The 17,511-nt window shown below is 40.5% G+C and overlaps 1 protein-coding gene and 1 non-coding gene across 3 annotated transcripts in view; one reads left to right on the top strand and one right to left on the bottom strand.

The window, feature by feature from the left end:
* Positions 1-370: 370 nt before the first annotated feature.
* On the top strand, positions 371-483 carry LOC143173241 (U11 spliceosomal RNA). The gene has a single exon (XR_012997497.1). It is a non-coding gene; the product is annotated as a U11 spliceosomal RNA (small nuclear RNA).
* Positions 484-10,176: 9,693 nt separating this feature from the next.
* Positions 10,177-17,511, bottom strand: part of FER (FER tyrosine kinase) — a 195,092-nt gene continuing 187,757 nt past the window's right edge. Inside the window, exons 20-21 of one of the 2 annotated variants that reach the window (XR_012997479.1) lie at positions 14,356-17,353; positions 10,177-11,862 (exon numbers count right to left, since the gene is read on the bottom strand). Coding sequence is in view for 1 of the 2 variants with exons in the window: in XM_076363240.1 (XP_076219355.1) it covers positions 17,211-17,353 (143 nt within the window). In the remaining variant the exon portion in view is untranslated. Of the gene's footprint in view, positions 17,354-17,511 lie in introns of both variants that reach the window. The other variant, XM_076363240.1, reaches the window with a different exon arrangement.

Here is a 17,511-nt window from a genome sequence, read left to right as displayed (position 1 = left end):
GTGAAGTCTAGGTGTTAAAAAATTGGTAGGTGATCTGAGAACAGAAAACAAGCACAGCTGAATAATCAAGAAGCAGAATGCAGAAGTGAAGGGGCTACCCACTGCGATGAGCACCTCTGTGTTTCTTTCAGTACGAGGCAAATGAGATCCAAGCATTGCCTTGAATGTGCAGAACTGAGCTCTGATGCCTTCTGAGAGGAGCAACTGCTAAACCCCATGTTCGGACCCCATGTCCCTTGTCTTCATACCTAGGGCAACAAGAGGAAGAGAGGGATGCTCAGAGCTAAAAAGCAGGTGCTTTTACCCCTGTTCGGCCATGCCATCTGGGATGACTGCCAGCTGGAGGGCAGTGTTGCAGTGACGCCCCTTAAAAAAGGGCTTCTGCTGTGCGTGGCACCGGGGGGTCCCGCGGCTGCCCCTGTGGAATCAGCATCAAGAGATTTTGGAAGCACAATTTTTGTGGTGGGTGGTTGAGTCACCATCCCTGGAAAGTATTTAAATGACGTGTAGATGTGGCACTTAGGGATATGGTTTAGTGGATATGCTGGTGATGGGTCGACGGTTGGACTGGATGATCTTAGAGGTCTTTTCCAACCTTAATGATTCTATGATTCTATGATGGTCATTGCCAGTTTGGGAGCTGCCACTAGAACAGCTGCTGTGCTTGCTTGGGGTTACAGCTGTAGCTATGTCAGTAGCATTAAGCTCTGTTTCCCAGCAGGATCTTGCCAGCTTTTGGCAACAGCCAGGATCCTTAACTACATTACTAGATGGCTGCTCAAGTGTTGGGGGAGACCTGAAAAAGGCAGTGTTATTCCACACGGTGTTGCCATCCATGGCCACAGTGCTGGAAACAGAACTAGGTGCCAAGCTCTCTGCATGGTCTTCTTTGGCTTATATACACGTGATGCTCCAGGTCTTCACTGACTTTATCACATCCCACATAGTGAAAGGAGGGAAGTCACAATATGAACAGTGATATAATAGAACTGTTGGGCGCTGCGTTTAATTTTGCATCTCTCTAGCATCAGAAGCTTGAAGTGCCCAAAAAAGTGGTTGTGTGCAGGGAGGATTATTGGTGTTTTGCTGAACTCATTAAAAAGTGCGGGGACACAGCAGGCCTACAGCAATGTCATGAGGCTTGGGGCTGTGTGCTGAATTTCTGCAGCACACACAGTGTGAAGCCTAGCAGTATTTCTGTATGTTCCCACAGGTGCACTTTTTCTCCTAGCTTATGTTGTTGCTGAATATAGTCTACACAGCTTCCATCACTCTTGCCACAACTCTCTCCTAAATGAAACCAACACTATCAGAAAAAAACAAAACCCACAGACATCTTTGTCCCAGATCTGAGCAATGATGCCACTTCCTGATGTTCCTTTCTTGCTGTCTTCCAAGCATACCTGGTAATAAGAAATCGAAATGTAAATGCCAGGGAAATCTGATCAGGCACACGCAGGAAACTCAGGAAAGGCTTCCTGGCATTTGGTGGGGGAAGGACTACATTTCCTAGGGGAAGGAGGAGGGCAGCTGAAGTGAGATTTATTCAGAGACTGCGTTGTCAGAAGAAAATGTACATCTGAGCGTGAATATGCCCGTGTACAGAGGGTGGGTGCTCAGTCTTGTAGTTTGCACATTTTCTTCCTTTCCTTTCTGCTTGCTTTCTCTGCTTTGTGTGGAACCACAAGAAATGTAGGTATGACATGCCTGCCCATTTGAAGCATTACAGTAGCCTATCTGACCTCAAAAGACCTGTCACGGTGCAGCTTTTGCTGGAGGCTATATAATGGATGAGTTATTCTCAATGGGAATATAAGAGTCACAAATCATTTCCACACAGAGACCTGAGAAATCACATTATAGACTGAAAGGCCAGTGGAAAGTCAACAAAATGCCCTTGGGCTTGAGCAAACTTTTGTCCTGGATCACAGAGATCACTAAACTTGACAGAAATAGACGTGGCATTGGAATTTGTTTTTCTGCTCCTGCAGTGAAATACTTTTGTTCAATCTAAAAATAAATACTTGCCATTTTGCTGAGATTATCAATTTGTTGGGCCAGTAAAGAACAAAGTCCAAGGCTGGTGCCTCGGACTTACTCATGGCTGTCACCACCGAAGGCTCCACAGAGTCTGGGCAGATTGATATTCACGAGCTGCTTCTGACTCGGGCGCCTGACCACGGCCCACGTCGGGGAGCCACCTCCCAGACATGCTGTCTCTGTTGGTGCTTGGGCATGGGTACTGCGTGTAAAAGTTGGGTACATTAAGCAACAACCAGGCATTAGTTTGTCTTTTAACATGTGAAAGAAATCAGACTCTAATGAAAGAAAGAAACTCTAAACAGTTTCTAAGAGGAATGTCAATCTTCTTCTTAATGCAGAGTATATGCAATTCATTATTCATTTTGGTGAAATGCAGAGTGCACCTTGCTGTGCAGGCCAGCTGCTCATTTATAAAATTGATTACGCATTCTCTAAAGCCATCTCTAGGGAGCAGCTAAATTGCATCCATCGCCGCCAAAGACTTGATATCCCTGTGGCTGAAGACCATTAATAATAACCCAGAATAAAAGAAAGACAGGCTATGTTCTGATTTTTCATGTTTGTCAAATTTTGCTTGCCTCAAAAAGTTTTAGGGAAATGCATTTCTGGTGTGTAAGCTGTCGTTAGCCTCACAGCAGGAGCACCCCAAGATGTCTTGGAGAGTCAAGGCTACTTTTATTGTGAAAGAAGGTAATAATTACGCTGCTTTAATTTTTTTTCCCCATAATAATCAGGTGCTTGGTTCAAGTAATAAAATATTGGCTCTTTGATTCTGTTGCTTCAGTCTGACTTCACCATCAGCCCCGTGAAGTGTAAAATGGAGACAGAGTGGAAGGAACATTCACCTTGCTCTGCGTAAAGCACTTCCTTTTAGGTGTGAAGTCCCGGGGGAGGGGGAGATGTTGCAGGCAGGGCTGAGGACGGCAGGCAGTACCCGACCCTGAGCTGTGTTGGAAACCACCGAGCTGCCCATCTCAGGATGCCAGGGGCTTGTATCAGGTGCAGGGGCATTCTCCCCCACCCAGCTGTGACTGCGGCTTTTGAGCTGGGTGTGCACATTGCCTTTCTCTGACAAAAAGAGGCTGGAAGGAAGGAGGGAGGAGAAGCGCTCCTGCCCCTCACCTGGCAGTGCTGTGAGCACCCCTGACACAGGCCGGGCTCCCAGCCCCTCTTCCAGTTAGGGAAGTGTTGAAATAAGGCTTTAAGAGATGGATGGTGTATTTGCAGATAACCATCAGGGCTTAAAATGCCTTATGAATTGGTGGTGAATACAGTGTATGAAAGGCAAGATCCAGCAGTCTAGTGTTCTCTCTATAATATCCAATAGCTGGGCGTAAAACTGCCTGAACTTTGGCTTTTCTGCAATTGTATGCCACTTTTTTTTTCTGAAACATATCCTTAATGAACTATTCTCCACTCCCCCAATAAAAGCTTCTGTAAACCAGTTTAGATGAACATCAGACTGCAAAGCAGATACTGCTTACAAGTGGATCAGGAAGAAACTGCAGAAAAATTAAAAGGCTCCATGAATTTTCCCATTTCGTAGTTTTAAATTCACTTAAATCTTGTATTTCACAGTGATCTTGTAATTAGAGGAGTTCTAGCAATAAACCTAATAATCCCTGAGTGACAGACTGTGGCATATGTTGTTTATGCTTTCCAAAGTCATCTATAGTCTTTGGCTTTCAGGAACTGCTTTCAGGTGATGTCTTTCAGCTCAGAGGAGAGTGGGACAGACATGTGGAAGGATGCAGGATGCTGGGTGGGAGCCACCAAGGTCCAAGGCAGTGGTGTGCAGGCTGCTGATGGCTGTAGACTTCGGCTGTTGAAGGGGCAGGTCGAGCCCTGCCGGGGGAAGGTCCGGTGCTGCCTCCATGCTAGCTGAGTGTCTTGCACACGTTTCTGGATGAAGCCCATCTGGGAGACCCAAAATGGGGCTTGATACTTTCCCCAGTTCAGTAGCCACAGCTGGAATTGGGTCTGCAGGGAGTGGTGATTTACTTTGTTCACAAGGCCTTGGTAAAGCTTCCCTTGCAGCCATGGAGGCTGAGAAAGCCAAGGTCACAGCTGCTGGGCAAGGACTTTTCTCCCCACTTGCCTCCCCCTGTTGCGAAAATAAAACCTTCACAGGGCCAGAGGAGGGAAGTGTTTGCGTCTGGGCCTCCAAAGAGGAATGTCGGTGCTTGTGGGAATACTGGTTAACCTTGAGCCCCAGTGAGTTTTACTCCAATGACTGTTTCATGTAAACACCTATGGGATGCTTACACTGGGAGAGCAGCTGGCGCTGCCCTTCTCCCTCCACCCCTATCCCTCCACCCCTATCTGAGGAATGACCCTGCCCGTCTGCTTTTTTCAACCAGCACGTCTGCAGCTCTTTCACAACACAGAAAAATTTCAGATTGATGGGACCAGCGTGTGGAAGTGTGATTGGTGTCGCGAGCTCCACCCTGTGGCACTTCAAGTGCACTGCCTCATATTTAAAATTCCTCCCTGTGCCCTGTATCGAAAGCCTGGGAACTGGAGGCTGGCATACTCTTTTGAAGGGACCAACTTTCCAAAAAATGAAAAAAGGGGAGGGTGGATGTCAACAGCTGTGTTCCTGCCTGGATTAGCCTAGCATGTTTTAGAAGGTCAAACAGTTTTAAAGGTTCCTTGCCCTCAATATTTTGTTTTAATTAAGTCTGTTGAGTGGCTACAAGGAGGTGGTGGTTGTGCCATACCCAGCCCCTGCTCTGCAGGCTTTTTCTGTACAAGTGTAATTGGTGGGGATGGGAGCTGGTGAGTTTTGGGGTGTCTGTGGATAACTCTCCACTGCTCAGCTCGTTCAGGAAACCTCATAATTGGTTACCGTAATATGTTGAACACTTGTCAGAAAAAAGCATTTGTTGTCCCAGGAGTCTCATATAAATGCCTGTATGAAGAGTGAATCTGATGGGATCAAAAGACAGGTGCTTAGACAAAAGTTCAGTGGAATTATTTTCTGTCCTGGAATACAAGGCAAACCTATTTTCCTGTAAAGGAACAGTGGAGCTGAAACATGCTATCTTGTACAAATAACAATTGAAACTCTTTGTTCAAGACTATTAAAAGCATCACTGGTACCTGAAATTTCAGCTACTGTAGGAAAGGGCAGTCATGGCTGACAGCCTCTTCAAAGCTAGCCAACTGCTTCTAATAGCAAGGGTTTTTCATAGTTTTCCTCCTCAAATATTACTGCTGTTTAAAAAAAAAAAAAAAGCCTCCTAAGCTTGACAGAGCTGCCCAGTCTGAGGGAGAGCTGGCTGAAGTAGACAGATATCAAGCAGGAATCCTGCTATATACGTTACAGCAAGAAAGCAGAATTGTCTGTCTCTTACGGTGCTGTAAGAAACCCTGCTGGGACAGCAGCGTCATGGGGGACCGGCTGAGAAGCTCTCCTGTTTTTAAAAACAAAAAGAGGTTTTGGGGTTGGGCCTGTTGCTGCTGATCCAAGTATGTCTGAAGTGCGTGGGTTGCCTGTTTGTGATGAAGTACTCTAAAAATCTTCTGACTTGATGTAATGGAAGTGCTCACTATCCTCCCCATTTATTGTCAATGCCAAGTGAGGGCTTTGTACTCCTGAGAGGCAGAAGGCATTGCCCTGGTCACAAGAGGGCGTTTGGACTGTGCGCTTGCTGTGACTTACAAAATGAAGGACGAAATGATGAAAGAGCTGCTCTAAAAACACACCGACTTCCGAAATGAGCACACTGAGAATATTCCTCGCCTCTTACCCTGGGCTTCATGCTGGCTTGATTTTAAGCCCAGCGAACACTCTTGTGTGAAACAGGCTGTCATTTTTGAGTCTTGGCAACTTTGTTCCCCAATGTCCACAGCTGGGGAAAGATGCTGGCAGCCCCACGGTGTGGGAGACCCAGCCCTCAGCCCAAAATCAGGGCAGGTTTCATAACAGAAGGGCCAGGAAGTGGCTCGTGGGTGACACTGGGCCATGCATGTGGCAGCAGGAGAGAGAAGTCATATCCCCGGCTGTGTTTTGGAAGAGGCTTACTCAGGAGGTGTGCTCTGAAGACACCTCTGGAGTTATCCCTGAAGGTGAGAGATACAGGGACGTATCTCACCTCAGAAGCACTGGGAGGGCCTGGGAGGACCTGAAAATGAAAACCCAGATGGCTTGCTGTACCTCCACCAGCAGAAAATCTGCAGGCAGTAGACTGGGCAAGATCAGATCCAACAACTAAACCTGCAAATTTGGATTTATATAAAAAAACAACAGTTCTGCTTCAACTGCAAAATCAACCACTGAGGCTTCTAAGTGAGAGAGCAGTTTGGTTTCAGTCCCCGTGTCAAGTAAAATTTAGTCTTTGCATATAGTTTAGACTATAACCAAGCCATATATGGGTAAAAACTTGGAACTGCCCCATTTGTATCACTTGTTGATTGATTTTTTTTTCACCTGCTTTTCTGTTAACAGCGCTATTTTTGTCCTATGCAGCTGATTGAGAGACTGACTTTCTGTCTTTACCCAGACTTCAGTGGACTTGACCACCCCTGGTCCACGAGGTCCCACCCCCCGGGTCAGGTCCACCTGAAGTCTGGGGAAAGACTGAAGGTCAAGGTATCTCTCAATAAATCAGCTGCATAGCACAAAAATGACCCCTAGACAGGCCCAGATGTTAGAGACCTGACCCTCTGGGTTCATAACTGTGAGTGAAATGGAAACTACCTATCTAGCTCCATCATATTAGAAAGTGCTCTAATTATATCTAGCTAGATCTAGGTCACCGCATTTTTTTCATTTCAGACTTGGGTTTATAGAGTATTGGAAAGGATTTTTTTGAACGCACAGGGCTGCAAGTTTAGATAAGTAAGGGTGTTTAGAAGTCAAAATTTTTATGTAAGAAGTGCTTAGTATGTGTTGGTCTAAATTTACAGTGGCTGTGACTTCTATGTGTTAGCGTTAACAGGACGGGCTTTCATAGCTGCTGATTTGCACAGACTAAATTTTAGCAACTGGATTATCCTACTTACCCTTCTCTGTGCCTTCTCTTTAGTGAATTACACTTAGAAATGCAAGCTTTTAAGAGAGGAACTAGGAAACTATTTCAATATACTCCAGCTATATTGAGTATATGCAATCTAATTTTTCCTTCAGCTGTCAGAGAACTAATACATCATGAGTCGAAAATCTGTGTTGAAGATGCATGCTTCTTTCCATTACAGCATGGTCAAATGCCAGTCTGTTCCTTTGAGGATTCAAAGCTAGCTAGTAGTTTGATTTTACTTTTCCTTGACTTCTGTTTGCAGAATATTAGGTCACTGAAAGCTGTGGGAGCTTAGTTACTAGAAAATTAGAGCAGTGTCTCATTATTTTGTATTCTCAACACAGAGCTATTTCTTTAGTTCAGATGCATTTCTGAAGACTGTTTAGCAGCAGTGCTTTTAGCGTGGCAGAGTTGCAAGGAACTGAGGGGGATGGAGGAGGAGATGAATACTGATGAAACTGCATTAAAGAAGAGCTCTGTGCATTGTAGGGTTAGTGGTGTCTGCCCATGTCATTGACTTGCATTTTCTCTGTGGTTATATGTATGGTGTCCTTTGAAGTGAAAAGTGTATGGCTGCAACTCAGTCCGTATCAGTGATGTTACTGTATTCTTGCATTTCTTATGACTAGAACATGACTTGAAGGAGGACTGAAATCTAGCATCAGAGTAGCCTCAGTGAATGTGTGTGATGGAGACCACACAGTCCTTCAAACCATTTTCATATCAGAAACTTGTAATTCTGGCACTGCTGGAACTTCACACTGGGTGACCTGTGATGGTCCTCGGGCTTCACGCTGAGCAAGTGCGACTTATTGCAGGTTTCCTCAGACCTATTTGGTTTTTGGGGGTAGATCCACCGAACATCTTAAATACGGGAATACTTGGCTTTCAAGCCCTCTGTGGTCCTTGGCCTGAGCTAAACTCCCAGAGTGTGAAGGCGGTGGAGACTTAGGGACCCAGGAGCAACATTCATGGAAGTCAGCAAGACCCAGTGGGCCACTAAATTGAATATGCTGGAAAAGAGAAAACCCACTCCCCAGAACAACTCTCCCCCTCCCTGCTCTTCCACTAACTCCCCAAATGCCTTACATTTGGCTGAAGGCAGGCACATACTTCTGTTTGGAGTCCTCAGCTGTGAGCCTCTTCTGTGTCTCTGAGCAAGATTAATGTCTCTCCCTCATTTAACAAAAACAGTATTTCTGCCAAATTTCAAGGGAGGTTTTGTACCCAAGTATCAAAACATCTTTGCATGCGCAGTATTTGGATCTAAAAGAGAGGGAGATATGTCCGTCACTTGCAGACAAAAAGAAATGATTTAGCTTTGACATGCAAATGTTGGGTGATTAGAAAAAATTGGATGGATACAAGCACTGCTATCCAGTATGAACACTCCTGTGCCCAAATGTCTTCTGTGTGGAGTTTTGCCAGTTGTACAGTACCTGCAAAGTTAGGACTCACAAGTCAGCTAGGCAAGAAAAGTCTCAAGTGGGAAAATTGAACCGTAATATGAAATGAAGTATTATGGTCATGTTGGAATTGGGGGCTATGTTTTCCTGCATGGGACCATTTTGCTACTGCAGACTGTTAGGTCTGTTAAGGGAAGATGTGCCTCAGTGGTTAAATCAGGCATCTCAAGAATATGGAAATGCTGTGATCTGCCATTTAAAGTCATCCTTAGGTGCCTAATGTCTTTTGGGATCTTCTGAGAAGTCTTATCAACTTAATCTTTTAAACTCCAAGTCCTCTGAATCTACTTCTAAACTGAAAAAATGTAGGACTGTACAAAGGCCCTGATCACCTTGAAGGCTCCTTTCTTTAGCCTCATTCCTAATTAACTGCTGTGACACTTCACATGAGGAAATTTGATGACCCTGTACTGCTCAATGTTTGGCAGTAGCAGGTTTTCAAACATGTTTTTATTATTTGGAGGCCAGGCATCACTGAGCAGAACAGATTTAGTTGCAGTAGCCTCTTCTAAAATTATCCTGCTAATAAATTAGTCTTAGCAGAATTGTACCAGAGCTATGTGCAATCCCATGCTGTGTTGTCTTCTGTTTCAACACACACTGGTAAATTCAGGGATGAGCTTTGGACTTGCATCTCTTCCATCCATGATTATTGGGAGATGGTGGGGAGAACTACCTCAGTCCCACTTATGAACCAGTGCCATAAATTTGCTTCTTTGCTAACTCTTTCTTAAGTCAGGCACCAGGTCTTTCAAATCGCAGTGCTGTGCCAGCACGCAGTGTGCTTAATAACACTGTGTAAGGGTGCAGGTACACAAAAACCTGTCTTTCTACCCGTTGTTGGGTGTTTAAACAAAGTGCATCTGTAGGGAGCATAAGGCAGTGGAAGGGGTCCTTCAAGGGGCTATTCATACTTTACATTATCCACGAGATCTCAAAAGAGTCGTTTAAAATTTTTTAAGGCATAATAATTCTGATTTTTTACCTCAGTCATATTTTGGTATCACAGTCTTTATATTAAGAAGGGATTATGGCAATCAAAGAAATTGCATCGAAGTGTGGTGAAAATGGCAATTATTGCGGAGATTGGTTTCATTCAAAGTAAAGCATAAAGTGGCTTTAAACAATCTGCTTTAAAATGCAACTTGCATTTGAAATGTAATATGGTTTTTTTTAATATAAAGGGAACAGAGCACTAGATCATGTGAAAGAAACAGTATAAAGCTTGGATATGTCTTTAGATTGCTGCATTGCTTTTAACTGGAAACACTTGTAGATTTTTGCGTTGCTGTTGGGGTGCAGAATACACGTTTGCTTTCCAGTGCCTAGCTTCTTAACAGAATTCTGGCTTGAAGAGAAACCCGTGGTGTAACATCCTCAAAACTGCAGAGCTCCAGCCCCGAAGTTCTCAGCCTGTTTCAACATGTAAGCAAAAGTGACAGCCAAACTGTGAGGATCACACAGATATTAACTCCAGAAATTGCCAAAAAAATTCAAATAAAATTGATTTTTTTCTTTGTGAAATAGAGTATTTTGAATTGTAGCTATTCCCAACAGCAATGTTACTAGAGTTGATCTTCCACTTGATTACAGAAGCAAGTGAATAAACACAACCTGTAAATACCAAATAAAATGAGACAGCTTGATACAAATATTTTACATTTATTGGAAGAGTACAGTAAAAAGGGGACTGCAGACTCATTAGTGGTAACTGGTCCATAGGAAAAGACAAAGGACTATTCAAAAATGGTCTGCAGTTTACAAGAATACTGAAAATCTGTTTTGTAACAGCCTAGGAAAATAAAAAGTTAGCTTGAGTTCAAAAGTGTAACTTTAAAGTATATAAAAAATTGGCAAATAAATAAAGTTAAAATGCAGATCTATTTAAAATTATAAAGGACAGACAACTGGCAACTGTATTACATAGTTATCATTTTCAGACTTGCTTAAAAGACAGATAAACTCACAAATGTTGTTTCCTTTTTTTTTTACATGTGTACTTTTGGGAAGAAGCACCCATTTCCAGTGTTATGTATTATCGATCTGTTTCACAAATATATTATTTTTAAACAACAAAGAGTATAAAAGGTGCTTTACCTGATATTAAACTTGCTGGTGCATACTTTGGCACAAAATTGAATAGAAATCTAAACATGTTTGCAAATGGTATCTGTGCCCCACTCAAGGTTACTGGTGTCAAAAGTCTTGCGTGGGCTAACAGGTCAGTGAACCAACTTTCCCTCCTTCCCCAACACCCCTCCTCCATTTCCAGATGCCTACAATTATACAAAGGAAAAGTAACACATGCAACTGAATAAACAGCAGTCCTACCAATCTTAGTCCAGGTTTCATCTCTGGAAGTAATTTGAACTTGCATATAACTACACACTCCTTTAACAGGAGGGACAAGACAGGTATTTATTGTTGGCTTTCAGTCCTCAAAATTTCTTTGTAGGAGTCTGCCTGCCTTTTGTGTCCTGTGTGACGAGCCTATATCATGAGTTTTTTCCTATTACATGTTTTTAGCATTTTAGTGACAATTAGGTGGGAAGCTGGATGGAAAAAACAAGTTAACTTGTCAGTTACAGGTAATGATACAATTAACAGTGGAAACGGATATGTTTCTTCTAGTTGTTCCGTCTGTTGAAGACTTTGAATCTGTGACATGACCAAGCAGGAGGTGGAAGGAAGGAAAATAATGCAGAGACTCCCCATTGTATATCGCGTTTCTGCATTTCGTGACAAAGAAAAAATGTCACTATTTCTCCTTAAGCACTACAACTTCAGGTGATTTAAGGAATTAGCCACACTCAGAGATATAGCAAGCTACCAGTCTCCGGTGGATTTATTAGTGACTCGTAGCGAGTGTAGGCGTATTATAAAGAGGGGCCATGCAGACTGCAAGACCTCCTCTATGGCATCCTGGCGGCTGCATCCACGCTACCTATCGGAATCGCTGACAGCACTGGAATAGGCTACTTGAACTTAGCAGTTCCCTTCCCTGATAAACTAGAGAGGAAGGAAGGTACAGTTCTACCTTCCTCTTGACTTCAAGTCAAATGCAAATATTACTATTGCAGAGATATCTTGAGCAAGGAATACTGCTGTTCAAACTGTACAACACGTTTTAATTGAAACAATTACTTTAGTGGTATTTAAAATGCATTAAGCCATATCAACTCAGACACCTAGTGAAAGCTAAGTTCCTTGTAGACTTTTACTGACTTAGCAATGCTTATCTTCTGAAGTTGCAAGTCTCAGCACTTCATGGTGGTGGTGGGGGTATAATTACCAGTGTAAGTAAATGTTATATGATGTACAGAAGTCAATTTCTAAAAGCAAAATGGATGACAATAATGAAAATTAATATTATTTGGAAAGGTCTGTTAAGAAGAAGGAAGTTTACAACAAGACTTAGTGGAATTAAGTCGCTGCTTTTTATTTTAAAGATATTGTTTGGATCTAGTCTGACAGCAAAATCATTCCTTTTTCAAGGAGCATATTTAGCTTTATATTGTTCCCTAGTAGGAGCAGGATGCTCTGAATTGTAAACTAGGCAGTCAGGAGTGTTGGTTTTCTGATGTCTTTTATGATGTGGACAATTCACAATATATTTAGGGTTTGTAACTTGACTAAAAATGGGATTTGAACAATGTGCTTCACCTTAATTCACAGTTACTTCAATTTTCACACAAACACATTGCCACAGGTAGCAAGGTATAACATCACTACAATATTTTTGAGTCAAACAAAAGCAGGGATATATTTGAACTTTTCTGTCACAATAGTAACTTTTTTGAAGTAAGTGCAAGGGCACCATCTGTGGTACATGGAGCCATCAGAATTAGGAAATGTTTGGAAGATGCAACAGGCCAGGTTATTACAGCAGAGCTCAGCTAGAACTGTAAGCTTACTGCAGCTTACTCTTTTTAAAGAGCAGAAAGATTCTTTAATAATTGAAGCAAAAGATCAGAGTGAAGTAGTTTACATATCAGTAATCAAAGGATTTTGTATTATTACTGCGTTTAAAAATTATGAAATTCTTTATATGTTGAGAAAGACTGAGCTGCTATAGAAAGCAGCAGTGTGGATCTTTTTTTAGTGGTGGAAACTTCTGGCTCATACTTTCAACATGTGTAATCTAGAATTTATTGCTGATCAATCTGATTTTTCTTTTAAAAAGCATAATTGCCTTAAATTGATGAAGGGTTTCAATGGAGAAGCATGCCCTGTCTCTCTTACTGTACTCACAAAACTTACATACTTATCTAAAAACATTTGTAGTTCTAAAACTAGATGCCAGTTCCAAATAGTAGCAATTTAGGAACACTTTTTTCCAAGCATTCTTTGCTAGTAGCAATGTGAGTCCTAGGCTATCATACTGGTTCACAGATCATATTTATCTATAAACACAAAGCCAGTTATTGCAAGTCTTATTTACAAAGCATTCAATTCTGGGAGGACAGAGGAAGAAAGAATGTAGTTCATGGCTCTTCTATGTTTTCACTTTATGATCTCAGTCAACTATATTTGAGGGCTTTATTTATCCATTTTTTGCAAGTATGGCTAACAGTTTTTGATTTAGAGAAGGCATACATAATCTGAGATCTATAAATGAACTACTCATAGCTATAATCTGAAACAGCTGCAAAATAACAATGCATGTAGCTAGCAATCTAATTAGTCCTTCATCTCACAAAAAAAACCCCAAACCATCTGAAAATTCTAATTTAAGTCCTGCCTAGATGACGTCTGAGAAAATGGTGTTGAAACAGCTAATAATATACAACTTCCAGAAAATGAAACAACTCAGAGTTAACACCCAAGTTCTACACCTGGACGTTGGTGGAGGTGGCATTCCCTTGGAGAGAACAGTAAATATAACTCTGAACCTTCCTGTTTTACAAATTAGTAGTAAGGCTGAAATACAGAAATTGCTTTTGCTTATTTGACAGAGAACCAAAAACAAGTTGGCTTCTAGAGTCAAAGCTGTGAAATTTTGGGGGATTAGCTGCTGATTTAAAGACAATGTCTAGCTTCCAATCCTGTTCTATGTGGTGCTTATTATAGAATCATAGAATCATTGAGGTTGGAAAAGACCTCTAAGATCATCGAGTCCAACCGCTCGCAATGAACGCAATGACTCTGGTAACTGAATGTGGAAGTTAAGGAAAATGTGGGAGCTACCAGGCAGAACTTGCTGTACTTTTCAATAAGAGAGTCTTCCCTTCCTTGGTCTGAAAGTGAAGTTGGATGTTAATAATGCACTAATATGCAATGCTGAAAAGTATGTAAGAGCTGGAAATCACAGGTGCATTGTCAGTTTCAGGAAAGAAACTGTGTCAATATTTGAAAGACTGTTCAGAATATGACAAGTGAAAGGATTTTTCTGTTTCAACTTGGAGCTTTCAGCTTTTTAAGCTGCCCCCTTTTTTTTTTTTTTTTTTTTTTAATTAGTTTTTTAGAAAGAAAAGCTATCCTGGGGAAATTCTAGTACAAGATTACAAAAAATATTCTTTACTGAAGTTACTCTTAAAGAAGCTTGATAGGTTTCTGAGGTTGATGCATTTTTCTTGTAAGTTGTTACTGGTGATTGTTTAAGGACTCCTTTTTTTACAGTAAATCTGCAGAAGGAAACTAGAAGAAAACATTTTTTAATAGAGCTGATGTTCTAAATTTAACAGATCACTCTTAAAAACTCATAGTTGGTTGGAACTTCAAGAATACTGGACTTGCCCTGTATTTCCTAATTACTAATTAAAGTCCTGTACTCCTGAAAGTGAAGGACTGCATGAATATGATTCTAAGAAGAAAAAAATATGTACCTTCGTTGGTAGTAGGAGTATTCTTCCCTCCGTATTCTTCCCTCCACATATCCTGACTTGCCTAGCAAGAATGCTTCCAACAATATCACATGTCCTTTTGTGCTTGAGGGGAAAAAAAAAATTAATTGGTGAAGTCTTCTTTTAATAGCAAACTATTTTATGCTCAGTCATAAAAATGTTACAAATCCAAGTGCACTGCCATAACAAACATTTCTATTGCCTACAAAAAGGACAGCTGTTACAGAAAGGGGATTCTCTCAATGAGCCTCTTTCTTTTTATTCCATCTTTATAATGAGTTATCACTACTTGTGACAACCAGCCATTTTCAGAACTACTGCTCTTGAATATCATGTTTGATGACACTATTTACACACTGTAGAAATCCCACGTTTTAAAGTCTTTATATTTAAACAGAAGTGTGATATGAATTACAAATGTCAACTATTTCAGAATAAAATATAAGTATAATTTTTATCTTTACGTGAGAATCAGGATGGTGACCGGTTAATTTAAGACAAATAAAACAGTATTTTATTTTATAAAAATAAAACAGTATTTCTTTGCTGTCAAGAGGGCATATAGCAAAGAAACAGTTCATCTCTTTCATAGAAGAAGAGTATTAACTCGCTGGAGAAGCTATGAATGCTGACAGAGGAGACACTGTTATCCTTACTTCCAGACTTTAGTGATGCATACATAAGGACCTGCAGTTGGATGAATCTTGGATTTTTCCCAATGATTGTGGAACATTCCTTAAACCTCAGTACATCTGCATTTGCATTAGCATAATAGCAAATTAAGGCACAAACTTTGTGTACTACTTAAAAGCATACAAACTAACAAGAATGTTTCCCATTGCTCTTGAAAAATATCTTTGGGCTACTTGGAAGTACAGAACTAAGTAAATATATCCAGTATGCTCATAAGGAAGTTTAAATTTATGCCACCAAGTTCTCCAAGCACTATACCTTCATGGGTATGTATATGCTTTCTTAGCTCCAAGAAAAAAATCACTTACGAAATGCAAGAAGCACTCACCATTCCTTATATCTGGATGCTGACAGTTCCATCTCAAATGCAGGTGATGTACTCCAGCACGATCATTCATTGTTTTATTTGGACACTAACTCCAATGTAACAGACAAACTCTTCTAGACTACACATATTTTGGTCACACATAGCCCTTAAACATTACCACTCAGTACTACTATAAATACACTTTAGAGAGCAAAAACGTTGTAGACAATACAAAAGTCACCTTAACAGAAATAAAAAATGTAATGTAGCCACTGACTTCACTACATCTCAATCCCACTGTAACAATGAAATACAGGGCTAATTAACATTCCAGATGCTGTGTTACTTACAGTTTCTGTTTCTTACTTGCATTAGTGGCAACTGGCATCCCTTGATCCGAAAAATTTTAGTTAATTCTTAGAAAAATTTTAAGCACCTTAACTCTGGAACTCAGACCAAGATATTGTAATTTATTCCTATTTCTGTGTAGGGCCCTAGAAAACAATTCCAGCTGCAAAGAGGACCCAGAGCCAGAGTAACAAACTGTGCCTTTCCTCCCTCCCCTATGTAGTAAGTTTTTATTCTTTCTGGCAGAATTTTTTTTTTTATATATACAAGGTTTTTATTCCTGGTGGCATTTAATACTTCCCTGTCCCCAGTCTTTTGAAATCTGATTGCAATGATTTAAAAAAGTTAGAAGGTTAGTATTTCTACTTTGCCTTGCGCAGCCTGTCAGAGGCTGTAAACATACTTCTTTATTCTGGTTTCTTGAACAATTTCCTTATGCCATACAGAAGTAGTATTTTCCTTTGGACACTATGCATGGAATGTACTTTTGCTTAGCATAAACTTTTGTAGGCTCCAGCTGCATTCTGAGAATTATTACCAATTTAAGGAAAAGAATCAGGATTAAAAGCAAATCTAGCAATTCATATTATTTAACTCCTCTAAGATCAATGATATTTGTTATCTGCTGCTATCATTAGTAAACCTCTTTCTGTTGGCCTACTGCTTTTACATATTCTTTAGAAGGCAGATGATTTGCAGTATTTCTTAACATGTGTAGTCAAGACTTGATATTGTGTTTTTTGTTTCTTAAATAAACATAGGTCATTGTAAAGGAGACATATTACTAAATTCTGATGGCTTTGTAGGAAAAAAAAGCATGGCTTAAGTAAATCACATAGAAAGTCAGAAGTATTTACTACAGTATGGTAAGAAATGCACAAGTAACTCAATTTTCTATAGAAAGAAATTCTGGATTTCACTGTTCAGTAAGCACATTTGCATCCAGAATCTAACTGACCTTCATCCTTAAAACAAAGTTATCACTTAAAAATATCAGTTGCAGAAAGAATTTAAAAAATACAAAAGTTTCTAGTTGAAATACTTGTCAAAACTGTCTTCAGTTTTAAGGCCAACATGTATGACAGTCACCACATTAGAGTGCTGCTGGTGTTGACATACGGGACAGGGATAGCAGAGTGAGAACACAGCTTAAAGTAGAAAACCTCTGAAAAATGTCACTAGCAGTTACTTGCTGTAAAACAGATAGAAGCCACAGTTCCTTAGATCTATAGTATGTGCTTGTCTATTTACATGTAACCTAAATGACAATATTACTGTGACTGGATATATAGCATTTTGCAGTATATGTCTTTAATGCAGGTGTAAACATCGTTCAGGATGGTACACGTATATAAAAAACCAGTTAATTTCAAAGTAATCCTAGAAGAATATTGCAAATAATGTTGTACAAACGCATAGTGTTTGAGGGGAAAAAATTACTTCACTGGAAAATAAAGTCCCACACATTGAGTTTGGCACTTGTTTATCACTATGTCACTTTCTTTTTGATTGAAGACAGCTCTTTCTGAATCTCACTGAATTTTGGCCGGTTTTCTGGTTTGTAGTCCCAGCATCTCTGCATTATTTTATGTATTTCTTCTGGGCATTTTTGTGGTGCTGACATTCGGTAGCCTGGTACACACAAAAAAGGGGTAAATGTTTAGCATTGAAAACTGATGCATATTGATTAATCTAAAAAGCAACGAGCGAAGTTCAAGATCATTGCATTAAAAAAGATCTTCAGGGTAATATAAGGAAAGTCTTCAATATATAACCTATACAAGATAGAT

The sequence above is a fragment of the Aptenodytes patagonicus genome, chromosome Z (genome assembly GCF_965638725.1).
Source record: "Aptenodytes patagonicus chromosome Z, bAptPat1.pri.cur, whole genome shotgun sequence".
Taxonomy (NCBI): domain Eukaryota; kingdom Metazoa; phylum Chordata; class Aves; order Sphenisciformes; family Spheniscidae; genus Aptenodytes; species Aptenodytes patagonicus.
This window is presented reverse-complemented; position numbering and strand designations above follow the sequence as displayed.